At 40.2% G+C, this 17,653-nt stretch overlaps 1 protein-coding gene across 1 annotated transcript; it reads left to right on the top strand.

Moving 5' to 3' along the window:
* Positions 1 to 1,508: 1,508 nt before the first annotated feature.
* Positions 1,509 to 2,111, top strand: LOC131874975 (uncharacterized). Its single transcript, XM_059218959.1, has one exon. The coding sequence runs from the start codon at positions 1,509 to 1,511 to the stop codon at positions 2,109 to 2,111; it is 603 nt and encodes a 200-aa protein (XP_059074942.1).
* Positions 2,112 to 17,653: the final 15,542 nt, after the last annotated feature.

Genomic DNA, 17,653 nt, shown 5'->3' with positions numbered 1-17,653 from the left:
GTCAACTAAAAGTAGACCCTGCGAAGGTCGATTGTATTTTAAAATGGCCTAAGCCAAGTACAGTCATAGAAGTCAGGAGTTTTTTAGGTGCAGTTCAGTACTGAAGGAAGTTCTTTGCAAACTTCTCTTTTATTGCTTCATCATTGCACACATTGACCAGTACAAAGGCAACTTTTCAGTGGGGAGGTCCACAACAGAAGGCTTTTGACACTTTGAAGGAAAAGTTGATCACTGCACCAGTTCTGGCTTTACCAGATTTACATCAACCATTTGAGATCGAGATAGATGCTAGCGGGTTTACCATGGGAGTTGTACTCATGCAAGGAGGTAAACCAGTCTGCTACCACTCTGAAACTTTTTCAGGAGCAGTAAGTAACTATCCCACTTATGATAAGGAACTTTATGCTTTAGTTCAGAGTGTTAAGAAATGGAAACACTACTTAATGGGCAAAGAAACTATAATCCACACTGATCATCAGCCACTTCAGTATTTGCACTCACAGTCTAAACTGCAACAAAGTAGGCATTTTAGGTGGATGGGTTTTCTTCAACAATTTCATTTGGTCATTAAGTATAAGAAGGGTGCCCATAATAAAGTAGCAGATATGCTCTCTAGGCCTCCAGTTAAGAATGCTTTGATAATCCTTAAAAATAGTTCCATGGTTCGTGAAAGTTTTCAGGAACAATATGCTAATGATGAGAACTTTAAGGACATATATGTAGCTCTAATCAAGGGTAAACACGTAGAAGAAAAAGATTACTATGTGTAGGATAACTTGTTGTACCACTTGGGTAAATTGTGTATTCCTAAAGATGAGCAGGCACAGGTGATTCGAGAAGCACATACGTCTTTGATTGCAGGGCATTTCGGGGTAAGTAAAACATTGGTTCAGTTACAGAAGTATTGTTACTAGCCTCGTATGCAGGAAACTATTACAAAGTATATAAAGGGATGTGTAATGTGTGCAACCAGCAAACCAAGTAACAGGAAATTGGGTTTGTACACACCATTACCTGTACCATCCCATCCATGGGAAAGTGTGTCTATGGACTTTGTGGGAGGTTTAGCTATGTCTAGGAAGGGACATGATTATTTGTATGTTGTTGATCGATTCAGCAAAATGTGTATTCTAATGCCTTGTAAGAAATAGGTCACTGCTGAACTAACAGCTCATATGTACTTCCAATTTGTATGGGTTCATTTTGGGTTACCTACTTCTATTGTATCAGATCGAGATTCTCGATTCTTAGGGGAATTTTGGACATCTTTGTGGGGACTCATGGACACCAAGCTGAAGAAGAGTACAGCCTTCCATCCGCAGACTGACGGATAGACAGAGGTAGTCAACAGGACAGTTGTTCATCTGCTTAGAGGTTACTGTAGCAAGCATCCTAAGTTGTGGGATGAGAATCTTCATTATGTGCAACATGCTTACAACCATGCAGCACATTCTTCTACAAAGAGGTCTCCTTTTGAGACTTGCTTCGGCTATTTGCCAAAGACACCAATGGACTTTGCTTTTGGAAAGGACGATGTTATAGATGGACGCCATGATGCAGAAAGGGCTTTAAAGTTCATCCAGAAGGTCCAAGCAATCCATCAGGCAGTAGAAGCACAGTTGGAGAAGAGCCAAGCCAAATACAAGGCTCGACATGACAAGCATCGCATAGATCATCATTTTCAAGTTGGCGACCGCGTTTGGTTACATATCAGCAAGGAAAGGATGCAAGGTGAAGGTAAAAAGCTTAAGCCTTTCAGATATGGTCCCTTTGAGATCTTGGAAAAGATTGGTACCAATGCCTTTTGCCTTAATCTTCCTCCATATATGAAAATTTACTCAGTTGTAAATGTAGAAAACCTGAAGTTGTACGAGCCTCCAATGATTTTGGATGATGAGGCTAATGTTCAGGTCCCATCAGTTGATGACCTTTCACCTAAGTATATGTCAGAGCTGCCAGAGGATGTCATTCTTGACAGAAATCTCAGATCTTCAAAAAGAGGTGCTATTGAGTACCTTAAAGTAGGACGTAAAGGAATGCATCCTGGCAAAGCACAATGGATGGAGGTTGAAAGAGTGAGGGAGTTGTATCCTCACTTACTTTCTGAGTAATCAAGCTTTCAGAGGTCCAAAAGCTCTCCAATGGGGAGGATTGATCCAGGTGGATATATTTTCCACCAAAAATTCACAACGCTCCAACAGTTTTGGTAACGGTTACCAAAAAGGATATTTATGGGGTTTGATCCCGTGATCAGCCACATACAAGGTCTTTGCTCCACCACTCAACCGCGAGATCACCGCTGACTAATATAGGAGGCCGGTTTGTTTTAATGACTAGCAAATCGCTAAAAGGAGATGCATGAGAATTGAACCCCCGACCTCCTAGCTCCCGCAGATGGCTCTAAACCATTAAGGCATGCGATAAATTCGACATTTAAATAGCAAATAAGTTATTTAAAGAAGCACGTTGGGATAAGGCCGAAATTGGAGGTCTCGGGTCAAGCTCGAGCCCCTCTAAAATAAAACATATAAACCCAAATATATTATCAAGACATATTTTTAACGGGCTATGATTATTCTTAAAAGATTTTAATGTTGTTTAAAGGGGATTTTTGAAGATTTATTGTTGTAAATGGGAGATAGGGTAGATTTTCAAAAATCATATGGTTATGAATCAAATTTGGCAAAAAATGTGTATAAAAGGGGGTAGCTTAGGAGTTTGAGTTGGTGGTGAGTTGTGAGAGAATTTTCTTGGAGAGTTTGAGTGTTCAACTTTGTGCATCAGAGGAGATTCATACTGTTGCACTTGAAGGAGGAGAACTTTGTAACTCTTTGTAATCAGAGACTTGGAACTTTGTCCAGTTGAAGGCCTTGTAACCACTATTGGAGCATAATCAAGGATCGGTCACTCTGTTGGAGAGGGACCCGGAGACGTAACCATATTGGTGAACTCCGTTATCAACTCGTGTTCCTGTCTTCTCTCTTTAGTTAAATTCATCACTTTATTATTGTTGTGTTTCTTTAAGCATGTAATTACGTTTTTAAGACCTTCTATTTTATCGTTATAATAGTTAATCATACACGTGCAACAGTCATAGATCCTAACATCAGATCAGTATATGGATTTATAACAATCTATACTTAGAAGAGTCATGTATTACTAACTTAGAGAGTATATGGATTTATCTTATGAACTACTTTAATCAATGTAAGATTGTCATATTATGCATCTTAAAATGTGAAATCATAGATGAGAAGAAAAAAAGAAAGCATATATGAGAAGCACATCAAAGATTTACAATACTTTTACATCAATTATTTTTAGTTATTATGAGGAGAACATCAAATATTCGCAAGCCTATTGCAATGATCTTGAATCTATTTATTAACTAAATCCTAATACTTATTGTAAAGCTAAATCTAACTATAATTCAAATCCTAACCCCAATTTTTTCTTTAAACCTAACCCTAATCCTAACCATAATTCTATCTATAACCATAACCTAAATCCATTTCTATATGATATTGTAACCCTAATCATAAAATTGAATCTACCTATTGTAGACACCCAAAATTGTCATGTCTAATTAAATAAATATTTTATTTATTTAATTATCTAAGCCTAATTCTTCTATTAATTAAATAAATCTTTATTTATTTAATTAATTCATTTATCCTCTTCTAGCCTTATTTCTCATTTAAATAAATACATTTATTTATTTAAATTATCCTTTTCCTAAATTAAATAAATATTTATTTATTTAATTGATCCCACTTCTTCTATTAATTAAATAAATCTTTATTTATTTAATTAATTCATTAGCCTTTTTCTACACATGACACATGTCATTCATCTCTTAATTCCTACACTACCTACCCTCTAATCATAGCCGACCTCCTTTTTACACCTCTCAATCTTATCTCTCCATTTCATATAGTGTCTTCTATATAAGGAGATGTTTCCTTCATTATCAAACCCTAATCGCTAATCTTAAGGACTTGACTACACTATGATCCTACTTGTAACCACATTTCGTTCTTTGTTGAGCTCTTGTGCACATAAAATCTGAGAGCAAATATATCAAGCAAGATCAATGGAGATAGGAAAAACGGAGATCAAAACCCTATTGGACATGTGATGGTATAATCTTTGTGATTTCATTTGATTTGCATTGTCTTAGGTAATCTTCATATGTTATGGTGGATCTTTGTTGTTGTTAGGCTAGGGTTTGGTGGTTGAATTCATTTAGTCTTTCAATATTGTTATTATTGTTATCCATTTTCACCATAAACATTTTGGCACGCCCGGTGGGACTCTTGTCCCTTTGTATTTAACCTCTTTGTTGCAGATTTTGTGTTTTGAAGTTGCAGATCTGACATTTTTGACAACATTTTTGGTATTTTCGCATTTGCACACTTTCGGACCATGTCTGTGTTGTCAGTGATCTTTTGTTTTGCAGGTTTCAAAAATCGTGTTTATGTCATGAAGCCACATCTGTGAAATTTTTAGCTGCGTCTATGCCCATAAGATGCATCTGCATTCTGGAGCCGCATCTGTGTCACTCAGAACCGCGTCTACGTAGGTAAGTCACGTCTGTGTTTAGGGTAAGCGTGTCTGTGTTCACCAGTTTCAAAAAAATTTGGGTTTTTCTTATTTTAGTTTTCGGATTTGGCATTTAGGGTTTCAGATCTGGTTTATTTTGAGCTAACATTTTCAGATCTAGCTAACGAAATTGGTGCAGCTTGTCTTGAAAGCAAAATCATTTGGTTGAAGGCCCCTATTTTCGCAAAGTCTTTTGGGTTTTAAAGTTTACCTAACTTGTGTGCTTGCAGGAAGGGGTGATTATTTGAAACAACCCAAGCTACTAACAACTTTTTGTTGCAGGTCCTTGGCAAGGGTTTTTTGGATTTTTATTGTGTGCCTTGTTTTCATAGACTAGCAAACACTTCCATTGGTGCACTAAAATTGAATCATTGTCTTTTGTGTCTTGAGCAATAGGCTCTTTTTGTTTAATCTTTAGAGGGCCTGTCTTCCCGTGTGGTCATTAGGACTCCTAGTGAGAAGAGAACGACCCAAGTGGTAGCGAGGAAAACCCACCTCTTCAGAACCACTATAAACAAATGTATTCATGGTGAAAACTATGGATAATGTGTGCTGATTAGTTCATACCGACACTATGTCTCCCCATAAACCCGTTTGATCAAATTTATTTGATCATTTGTAGGGCGTAACCCCTACCGGCTGGGAGCCTTCTGGATTTACAGAGCTGAAAGTGCCACATGTATGGCCACACAAGTGGATGCCCTTACTAGCACATTTTTGTTTTAGAAGCCCAAATCCTTCTAGTTGTTGGGGCAGGAGGTTGAACCTCTGGTAGCGGCCCACACACATACGGTTCTTAGTAGAGATACAAAGTTCGCCATGGGGAGTTTTCATGGGGATTGATGCTTGGCTAACCCAAGAAGTGAGTGCTGAGGGTGGAGCCAGTGAGGTCAAGCATCTAAGTATCTGCTCTGAATAGTGTAGCCTCGAGGGTAAAACCCCATGTGGGATCAACAACTATTGTCGTGGCTAGCCATAAGAATTGTGCTTGACTTATTTTAAACATTCAAACATTCAAGACCAAACAGTAAAACATTGTGTCTTTTGTGTCTTCAAGTGTATGCAAAATAATTTTACATCAAACAACACACTTTTTATTGGAGTCATTTTGGAGTCTAAACACTTACAAACATTGGGTCTTCATCAACACTATGTCCTCTTGTCACGAAAAAATAGTAAAACATTCAGATTTGGTCACAACAAAAACGACTTCATAGATTGGAAAAAATTGTACAAATTTTACAGAAACGTGTCTGTGTCTGTCATAATCGCATCTGTGTTGTCTAAGTGCGTCTGTGAAAGGTAGAATCGCATCTGTGTGTCTAGCCACGACTACGTAGAATAGAGACACATCTGTGTCAGGGAACCGCGTCTGTGTAGTATACAGACGCGTCTATGTTTAGAATTGCAAAAATTTTACAATCCAGCAGACAAACATAATCAGTTTCAGAATTCTTGAGCTTCCTAGGTCATTTCTCTAGGGTTTCATTTAGCATTCAACCTGTCTTTGGGTCTCACAAAGTCCATCATTGCTTTACACCTTACTTTACATTCACAATTGTCTAAACTTGAGTCAAAAGTTCACTTGCTTGTCCTCATCATATTTTATCAACACACTACATACAACAACACTTTGCTAAGTGGTCCCTCATCAAGGTTTCTTACCTTTGGGTCTCATTTGGTCTTACTTAGAGTCAAGGTCAACTTACCTCATCAAGAGAAACTATCCTCTCTTTGGAAGCCACACCTACTCTACTACATACATACTTGGTCTTACACTTTGGACATTGCAAGTACACCTCAGATTCATTTACACTCCATCCAACTCTTGGTCTTCCATACTTTTTCCATTTTCATCTAGTCTCACACATCTTGATCAATACCTAGTTCATGGTTGAAACTCGTCTTCAAAAATCTAGGAGAGAAACTAAAGAGGCTCAAGAGTCCACAAACATGAGTTCTTATAAGTATGACAATGATGTCTTTTTCAATACTAATCATAACACATTACCTGACATGGATGCCTATAGAAACATTCCAAATGTTGAGAACATGGGCACTACAAACAACAATGATACACACAATGACAATATGGACAATTTCTCAATACATTCAGCAGATGTGGAAGAATCCATTATGAATCCCCATTTCAATCGGTTGGTTGAGGAAATAATGAGGAGGGATAGACAATACTTCTTACAAATGATGGCACAAAGTGGAGCCAAGATACCTCATGATTTTGACATGTCTCAAATAATGGAAAATAGACCTTTGCAACAAACTCACTCCAACATGGATCAAAGGAGGCCTAATAGTGGAGGCAATAGAGGACCACATATGGTACCTGAATCACCATCATCTTTGTTTCAAAAACCAGAGGTCCCACATACACATGGTCAAGCATATGACACTCACCTTCGCAAACCATTATGGAAGTCTTATGCAGACAGACATGCTCAATCACATACCAATGCTAGGTATCAACCACCATAGCAATTGGATATTCAAAGGCATGCTCAAAATTTGGACACAAGGAAACCCCATGTCAAATTTGGGGGCAACACAGTAGAACATGACATGCCTATAGAGTATGGTATACATGCACAAAATAGATATGGTGTTCCTCAACATGAATCTATACCAAGTGGTCCATATATGCAGCATCACTATAGACCTCCTCCATATGAACATGTATATGATCAATATCATCCATATATGCAACATGCTCCTCCTCCAATTGGTGCCTCAAACATGGGATATGGTCTAAGAAGTCGATCTCCATCTAAGAGCAATTTGGAGCAACAAATCAGGGACTTACAAAAGAAAATGGAGGACATAAATACATCGAAGCCAACATACACAATGAGATACATATGTCCTTATCCATTCGACAAGAGCATTCCAATGCCTCCATTTCCTACACACTTTGTGGTGCCTAAATTTGATAAGTATAGAGGAAAAGGGGATCCTAAGGCACACATAAGACAGTTTTTCATAGCTTGCATCGAAGTAGCAGTAGAAGAGACATATTTGATGAGATTATTCCCACAAAGCTTAGGTGATCAAGCTATGGAATGGTTCTCCCAACTCCCACCTGGTATTAAGTCATGGGGTGACTTAGCAAAGGCATTTATTCAACATTTCTCCTACAATATAGAGATAGACATATCAGTCACTACTTTATACAACACCAAGCAAAAAGAGGGAGAGTCTTTTGCATCATTTTTACAAAGATGGAGAAATCTAGCCAGCAGATGCTCTTGTGAAATTCCACAAAAACAAATGGTAGAGATGTTCACACAAAATGTTAACAAAGACATTGGCTATGATCTAAGGAAAGCTTGTTTGTCCACCTTCAGGGACGTTATTGAAAAAGGCTTAGCAACAGAAAAGGTCCTAATTGAGCAAGGAGTCATTAAGATATTTAAGGAGAACAAAGATGACTTTAAAGGAAAAGACAAGCCAAGATTTTGGAATAAAAACAAGAACACAGTCAATGATGGTGTTGTTGATGCCAATACAGTGCAACCCAAATTCATCTTTTCGGGATCAAGTTCTACAAACAATCAAGTGAATACTCAAACAACTTCCAGATCATGAAGGAAGTACACCCCATTGGGAGAACCACTTGAGTCAGTCTTCAAAAAGCTAGTGGCAAACAAGGTAATCACAGTTCCAGATTTTCCTCCATATGAACCAAAGGTTAAACCAAATTGGTGGAATGATGACAAGTATTGTGAATCTCATAAGAGCAAGGGTCACAAGACAGGAAATTGTCATCGACTGAAGAACATCGTACAAGATCTCATTGATAGAGGTGACATTGAGATTGAGGGACACTCATCCAATCAAGAACATGAGATGTTTAAGGAACCATTCCCAAAGCATGGCAAGGGAAAAGCTAAAGCCACAGATGATCAAACCAACTATACCAGAACATCTTACAACTATGATTCAACCATCAATCACATCTCGATGGACAATTATGTCTCTACTATTATCATCAAGGACAAAAACCCTGAGAATCCTACTCAGAGACCTAAGATTGTCCTAAAAGGTGTTGGATCTTCTTCCGAACCTACTTTTGAATGTCATGTTACAACCCGTCGAGGTAAAATTACTTTGCTAGGTGCTTCAACCAAAAACACCACTTCTTCATCAACCAAACCTGAATATGACCTTATAGAACAGTTAGGGAAGACACCTGCGCTCATCTCCATACTTGAGCTCTTACGCATATCCCCCACTCATAAAGCTATTCTTGACAAAATCTTGAGAGATACCGCCATTCCTACTGATCTAAACGTGGACCAGTTTCAAGCCATGGTGGGATACCTTTCCATTCCACACTCCCTTACATTCACAGAAGCCGATGATGCCTCCGTGAGTCAGCCACATAATGCACCACTACATGTTGAAGCCTTCATACACAAACATCGAATAAAGCGAGTCCTGATAGATGGAGGAGCTGGTCTAAACATTTGTACATTGAGCACAATTAAACAATTGGGATATTCTAATAAAGCTGTGAATTCTACAAATCAAATCACCATCAAAGCATATGATGATGAAGAGCGCTCATCCAAGGGCACAGTCACCTTACCTCTTAGAGTTGGGCTAGTCACAAAGGATGTGGTTTGTCAGGTCTTGGATCTAGATCTCACTTATAATATATTGCTAGGACGTCCTTGGATTCATGAAATGAGGGCAGTCCCATCAACATATCACCAATGCATTAAGTTTCCTCACAATGGAGTCAAAGTAACAGTTAATGGTGATCCTAATCCATTCATATATTGCAATAACCTGAGATCACAAACTGAGACCATCATTCCTAGTAATCGTGAAGCTATTCCTTCTTCAACATACATTGATCCTGAGTCATTGAAACCTTCGACATCAAAGAAAGGTGAGCTTAAAGGCAAATTTTAGGAAAAAGGCATGGGAGAATACACTTTAAATTAGACCATGTACTTACGACAAGTCATGAGTTCCCCAAAAGAATATGGAAGACCACATCCTAACAAGCAAGTATCCATTGTGGTACTCGAATGGGACCCTACTACCTTTCAAAGATGGGGTGAACTAGAAGAGGAAGACTTATACAAAATGCTCTATAAAGACATTGAAGATGACACACAAGATCACATCAATATACCTTGTGAGAAATATGGCAAAGGCTTCAAGATTCTACAAAAATTTGGGTATGATGGAAAAAGCCCTCTTGGGTTACGAAAGGAGGGTATCCTTGAACCTTTACAACCTGAATTGACTTTCAAAAAGGAACGCTCAAAGGGACTTGGTTTCCTGACTTCCAAGGTCCACACTAAAAGCACAAAAGAAGCATTACAAATCAAAGCTGCCAAAATTCAACAAGAGGATCGCTATTCCACAGACTCCAATGAATGGGAATGGGCTTCAGACAAATCCTCTAATGACTATGAGCTCACCGAGACATTCAGAGAGCCAGATGAACCCACAGAAGAAGAGGAATTTTATAAAAAGTTCAGAGTTGGTCAAGGAACAACCCATGAGGATTCCACACAGTCCTTGTCTCAAGGTTCTAGGTTGAAATCACACAGGATGAGAACACCTGTCCCAGAATGTGCTACTAGTGATGACAATTTGGATTTGCTCGTGATCGAAACTAATGAGGAGAGTGCCATCGATGACCTCGATAATTACCTTGACATACCCGAATATAACTATATCTTCACTCTTAGCCCTGCTAACTCCAAAGACATTAAAGGCCTTCCCCTTGTTCACCATCAATTCGTTGATTGGGATTATGAAGGACCAGCACAATTTGACACATTCCAAAATGATGACGCTATTATTGACTATCTTGGCATACAAGATTATCTTCCCCCTGGGGACCATAAAGCAGGCTACACTATAGAACTCAACAACATGGCATATTTTGGTGAGGGTGTCGGACCTTCCAGTTGCAAAAATGTGAAAATAAGAACAAACCAAGGGTCTTATGGCGAAAACCACACCGTGGCACTATTTGACCCCAAAAAAGTAAAAAGAAAGGACGTATTTGAGGGCGAAAACCTCTCTGAGGCACCCGAAGATGGAAGGCTCGACATTCTCCCAACATCATATGAGGAAAAGTCATCCATGTTGTTAGAGGAGACTATCAAAACAAACATTGGTATAGAAGAGGTTCCACACAACATATTCATGGCTCAATCATTGACAGAGTCCAAAAGGTCAAAATTCATAAGTTTCTTCAAAGAACGACAAATCAACTTTGCATGGTCATACATTGATATGCCTGGACTAGATCCGGATTTGGTAATGCATCATTTGACAGTCAAACCGGGGGCAAAGCCAATGAAACAGAAATTAAGAAAAATGCATCCACAAGTGGCATTACTAGTCAAAGAAGAACTTGAGAAATTATTGGATGTCGGATTCTTATGCCCAATTGATTATCCTGAATGGATCTCCAATCTAGTGCCTGTCAGTAAATCGGATCGCAACATCAGAATATGTACAGATTTCAGAGACATCAACAAAGCTTGTCCAAAGGATGACTTTCCATTACCAAATATTGACTTGATTGTTGATCTCACAGCGGGTCATGAAATGTTATCATTGATGGATGGATTTTCTGGTTATAATCAAATAAGGATTGCACCCAAGGATCAACACAAAACATCATTCACTTGTCCTTGGGGAGCTTTCTACTGGAATGTCATGCCCTTTGGGCTAAAAAATGTAGGTGCTACATATCAAAGAGCAATGACTACTATCTTTCATGATATCATGCATGTAACCGTGGAAGATTATGTTGATGATCTCTTGGGTAAATCAATAGATAGAGATACACATTTGGACATACTTTCAGTCATCTTTGATTGGTTAGAAAAGTACAAAGTAAGATTAAACCCCAAGAAATGTGTCTTTGGAGTAACCTCTGGGAAGCTCCTAGGATTCATTGTGTCCAAAACAGGAATCGAAGTTGATCCAGCAAAAGTCAAGGCCATCTTGGAGATGCAACTGCCTAGAAATATTAGTCAACTTCTATCCTTACAGGGAAGACTTAGTCTATAAGGAGATTCATAGCACAACTTGCAGATAAGTGTAATCCTTTTCAACACCTGTTACATAAAAACATCAAATTCAAATGGGATGATAACTGTCAATAGGCTTTTCAGTCGCTTAAAGATTATCTTTTGAATATGCCAGTTTTGATGCCACCAGTTCCAGATCAACCTCTGTTACTAGACATATCAGCTACTCCAACAGCACTGGGGGCACTCTTAGCACAACAAATTGCTGAGGGCAAGGAAAAGGCAGTATACTATATCAGTCGCACATTGGTGGGATATGAGCTAAATTACACACCAATTGAGCGTGCATGTCTCGTCGTGGTCTTTGCTTCATAGAAACTATAACATTACATGCTCACTCATAAGACTAAGTTGATTGCAAGAATCGATCCGTTGAAATACCTTCTCAATAAAGCAACACTTACTGGGCAACTAGCCAAATGGGTAATGATCCTGAGTGAATTTGACATTAGGTATGTGGACAAGAAAGCAATAAAAGGACAAGCCATCACAGAGCAATTAGCAGATGCTCCCATGATTGATGATGTTCCTCTAAGTTCAAAATTTCCAGATGAATCCATTTTAGCAATATCACATGCAAAACCATGGCAAATATACTTTGACGGCTCATACACACAGCATGGGGCAGGAGCTGGCATCCTCTTTATAACTCCTCAAGGAGACTCTATACCAAAATCATACCACTTATCATTTCCTTGCACTAACAATATAGTGGAATATGAGGCATTAACAATTGGATTACGGATTACAGTTCAGTGGAAGATCCAGTAACTTCATGTTTTTGGGGATTCTCAACTAGTCATCCATCAAGCAACTAATGATTACCAAACAAAAGATGAAAAATTAATGCCTTACAAACAAATTATGGATGAACTGAAACAACACTTCACAAAGATAGATTTTGAGCAGATACCAAGAGAGCAGAATCGCGCCGCAGATGCCATGGCTACAATTGCTTCACTGATCGATCTACCTCTGAATGAGACCTGCTATGAGTTCTTGGTGGATAACCTTTTGATCCCGTCATATGAGATCACTCCTACTGAGATGATATGTGTTGTCAGTCCTGAGTCCCAGTTATATGGTTCCATCTTCACATACGTTCGTGACAATACCCTACCTCCTAATCTATCAAATAACCAACGTCACACTTTCATTTGCCAATCCTCTCGATATGTCATTTTAGCTGATATCCTATACCGGTAAGGTCTAGATGGCACTCTTCTTAGATGTTTAGAAAGCGATGAAGCTCAGATTGCGTTACATGAAGTACATGAAGGGATATGTGGTCCACATACTAGTGGTCCTACCTTGGCCAAGAAACTCATTAGGAATGGATATTACTGGCCCAATATGGAAAAAGACTCATATCAGTTTGTCATGAAAAGTAAATAATGTCAAATTCATGGAGACTTCATACATGCACCAGCACAAGAACTACAACCACTTGCGTCTCCTTGGCCCTTTTGTCAGTGGGGACTCGATCTCATAGGCAAGATTCACCCTCCTTCTTCTAATGGTCATAAATTCATTATCACTGCCATAGAGTATTTCAAAAAATGGATTGAAGTCGTGCCTCTCACACAAGTCACTGGAAAATAGATTGCTACATTCATCCTTAATTATATCATTTGCCGATACGGTATTCCTGTTTCTATTATTACTGATAACGGGCATCCCTTCAAAAATTAGGATGTTCGTGAACTCTGTGACCCCTTCCATATTTCCCATCATTTCTCCACACCATATTACCCCCAAGGTAATGGCCAAGCTAAGGCATCTAATAAAACAATCCTTAAAATCCTCGAGAAGACAGTTGACGACGCTAGCTATAATTGGCATATCCAACTTAATCTAGCACTTTGGGCCTATCGCACAAGTGTTCGCACACCTACAGGAGCTACACCCTATTCACCTGTCTACGACACTGAAGCCATCTTGCCTATTGAGGTCGAGTTACCCTCTTTACGGGTCTCTTTGCAAAACATCATCAATGATGAAGACTATAGGGTCTCTCACTTACAAGAACTTGAACTACTGGATGAATGGAGACAAACTGCTTTTAATCATCTCAAGGCTTACCAACAACGAATGAGTTGCAACTACAATCACAAAGTCAAGCCTCATGCATTTGAGGTAGGTGATTTAGTTCTCAGAGAAAACCCCAAGAATCAGCAAGACAGAGAGAAGAAGGGCAAGTTCGAACCAAATTGGCTTGGTCCTTACATCATTATAGCAGCATATGGATCTGGGGCATATCATCTCTCAACTACAGAAGGTGAACCTTTGGAGGATCCTATCAACAGCATGCAGCTTCGCAGGTTCTACACATAGCTCTTCCGAATATCCTAATTCAAAAAAACAAAAAAATCAAAAAATTCAAAAATACAAAAAAAATTATAAAACAATAAAATAAAATAAAATAAAATAAAAATCGAAAAAAGTAAAGAGAAATAATTTCATCCAACGGTGAAAACCACTTCGGTGGTGCCCTGGGCAAGTACCATGGTGAAAACTGGGTCACCAATACCATGCGTAGAGACATTGCTCCTCCCTCCTTCAGGATTCACTTTCATCCTTTCACTTTGCACACACTCACAACCTAGTCGTTCATAATAAACTTACCCATTTCCATCATGGCTTGTTATTGATCTACCCAAGATTGGTTAGCCATTCATAATAAACATCCCTTTTCACCTCCCTTTCCATCCATAATAAATCAAATCCTATCTGTGGCTATGGCAAATCCTACGTCTAGTGATGGGTGTGGAACTGAGAACATCACATGTTTCAAGGAGTACAGTTTCTTCCAGCTTCCTTTAGTCTATTCGCGTACAATCCACAATAAAGCAACATTTGCATCGCCAATCCGCAATAAAGTTTCATCTTCTCCGCAATAAAGTATCAGCTTCATGGATTCAGTCAATTTTAGATGAGACAGCAGCAACAATGAGCTTCAACAAATCAAATCTTTCAACAGACTCAAACAACATATGGTTTAGTGCTATCTATCCATTTTGTGAAAGTAAACATTGTGACCACAATCAAATAAGACTTATACAAGTGACAAGAGACACTAAACTTGAGGACTACAGTGGATGTTGGTGTCAAGTCTTGGTTTTCTTTTGATTTTATCTTTTGGTGACATGTCTTTTAGCTTTTCCAGAATGTCTCTGACTAGATATTCTATCTCCAGGATGTCTTTGACTAGAAAGGCGAGGATGGGGTATCGTCACCAATTGGTATTTGCTGTCTGTGGATTGTCTCTTAGTAATGCTATGACTTGTCCAAGGATATGAGGACACTGTGAGTCTAGTGAGAACTGGGGCATTCCTTGTTTGTGACTATCTTATCTCCATGCAAATAGGTACAATGACTTTCTGGGTCGAACATATGCCTCGATTGTCATAACCTACTTGCCATAATAAAGCTCAATGATGATAACACACAAGAAGCTCTTTCATGTTCATATCTTCTATCTTTCATCCCCCTTTCTTGATTGACTTCCATCATCCTTCTTGAGTCCGTATAGCTTGCTATCACATGACTGAGTATAATGACACATGAAAAAATATTTGCATTTCATGTAGTTGCACCTGCATTACCACATATAAGCATTTCATACATACATATAGATATCACATCCTGCACACAACACATGTTAGCACAATTTACATTTGCATTATCATATTCATCTACATTACATACATTAACATTTGCATCATGCATACACATATAAAACATAAAAGAACAAAAATATTACATTGAATCATGTACATATTTGCATCCATATCATAAGCATCACATAAAAACATTTCATCACATAGGTACACATGCATATAGCTGCCGCAAAGAGGAATCATCTCATATATATATAAAAAGTGTCATGATACAATGATGTCAAAATCATATGGCTACAATCACCCGAAGGTGTCTACGTCATCATACAAAAATGGTACAATACTGATACATAGGGAGCCCTCTAAGGCTATGATGAACTCCCTCCCTTGGAGCTGCCAGGCCTCGACAGAATCTGAGCCCTTGAAAGACCCACCCCAGGATTATCCCTCCTGTCCCCTCTCTCTGGTGGTGGTGGAGGACCCATAACCCCACCACTAGATGCCTGTCTCCTCTGGCTCCCTCCCATAGCTGTCACTGTCCATGATGGTCTATGGAAGCTCCTCGCCTGTTGATCTGCTGGCACTGCACCATAATAGAGGTCCCGCTAGTAGGCAATCTCCTCCCCTGCCTGCAGGACATAGGCGTATCCGGCCCCTATGTTCTCTGCTGCCTGTCTCCCCACCCTCAGCGCTATCTCAGCCTTTGTATAACACTGAATAGCCTGATCCCACTCTCACTCAATTTCTCATAGCCTCCTCCTAAGCTGATCCCTCTCCCTCTCCAACTCCTGGATCTCATCTACCTGGCCCTGGCAGATCTCCCTCAGCTCTATCAGCTCATCTTCCTCTACGTTAGCCCCCTCAACCTCTACCTGTGGCTCTGCCTATGGCTCCCCCTATATGGGTGCCTGCCTCTGTACTGGTACCTGTGCTGGTGTCTGTGCTGGTACCTGTCCCTGTACCTGTCCCTATCCCTATACCTGTCTCTGTACCTGTCTGGGACCCTGTGCTGCTGGCACCTGTACCGGCAATCCACCGTGACCTCTCACCACCTGAGCCTATCTCTCCTCTGCTCCCTCCCTCTGAGGTGCAACCCTCCTCTCTCCAACTGCTCCCCTCCTCCTTTGTCGGCCTCTGGCCCCATCTCCTCCACCATCATCCTCATCATCCCCACCCCAATCTCCATCCAATAACTCTCCTGGATCTGTCAGACATGGGAATGGCTACTCTACCTAGTAAGCTGTATACTCGGCATCCATGCCGACATCCTCGACCTCTAGCCACATATCCCAAGGTAGGGGCACCATCTCTGCCAGCTGTGTAACTGCCTGGTCCCTGACTGTCCGTGCATACATGCCTGAACCCCATGGAATCCTCTAGATCCTACCAAACTGCCTGCAGACCCTGTCCACAAGCTACCTCTCCAGCACATAGGGCATCTGCCCAATCAGATACCTACTCCAGAAGCTATAAGGAAGCTCGACTACATCATCCTCCCACTTATCACATCCCAGGTATGGCCTCCATATGACCACATCAATATCATCTATCACTCGTCGCCAATGCTCCAACCTGCCAATCCATGGCTGCGATGTGATCATATCATACAGGTGCACAAAATTGTGTCCATGTCCCCTACCTCTGAAGTGTATCGGCCTCGTCACTGGAAGATGCTCATAAGCCCATACCTGCAGCAGTGTCACCCCGTAGCCCAATCCCACTGATCCGTGGTATACGAATTGATGTAGCTCATAATATAGGTGGGCCAGCACACATGGTTCCCAGGCATATCTGGTGTACTGTGTCACCAATGTCTCCAACGCTCCTCCCTAGCCCACAGCCAACCCTCATATCACCCTAACCGGATAGAGGAACCCACTAATCACTCCTCCTATCACTGCTGGCAGAGCCAATCCTATAGCAGTCATCGTGTGCCAAGCCACATGCCCAGCCCTCATCTCCAATCCAGGGTCCTGGAACACTCGTCTCAGTGCCTCCCTGTCTCCATCTCGATCGTATCGAATTAGATCCCCATCGATCGGTATCCTCAGTATCCTAAAGACATCCTCAAGGATTACTGTCATCTCACCCATCGATAAATGAAATGTGCATGTCTCGAAGTGCCATCTCTCCACCAGTGCAATCAGCAATCCCATGTTTACCCGAAACTTAGGCACATATAGCACATGTCTCAATCTCATGGCCTCAATTGCCGCTCGGTCCCCAAGTGTCAACTCAGGTCGCAATCTTTGTGTCGACGAAAATCTCTCCCATGACTCCAACATAGGCAAATACTCCTGCAGTCAAGCAAATCAATCATGTCAGTCATGGTGGCATTCACTGTTTATC

Source organism: Cryptomeria japonica, chromosome 4 (genome assembly GCF_030272615.1).
Source record: "Cryptomeria japonica chromosome 4, Sugi_1.0, whole genome shotgun sequence".
NCBI classification, from domain to species: domain Eukaryota; kingdom Viridiplantae; phylum Streptophyta; class Pinopsida; order Cupressales; family Cupressaceae; genus Cryptomeria; species Cryptomeria japonica.
The sequence above is the reverse complement of the archived record's forward strand: the minus strand, read 5'-3'. Positions and strand labels throughout refer to the sequence as shown.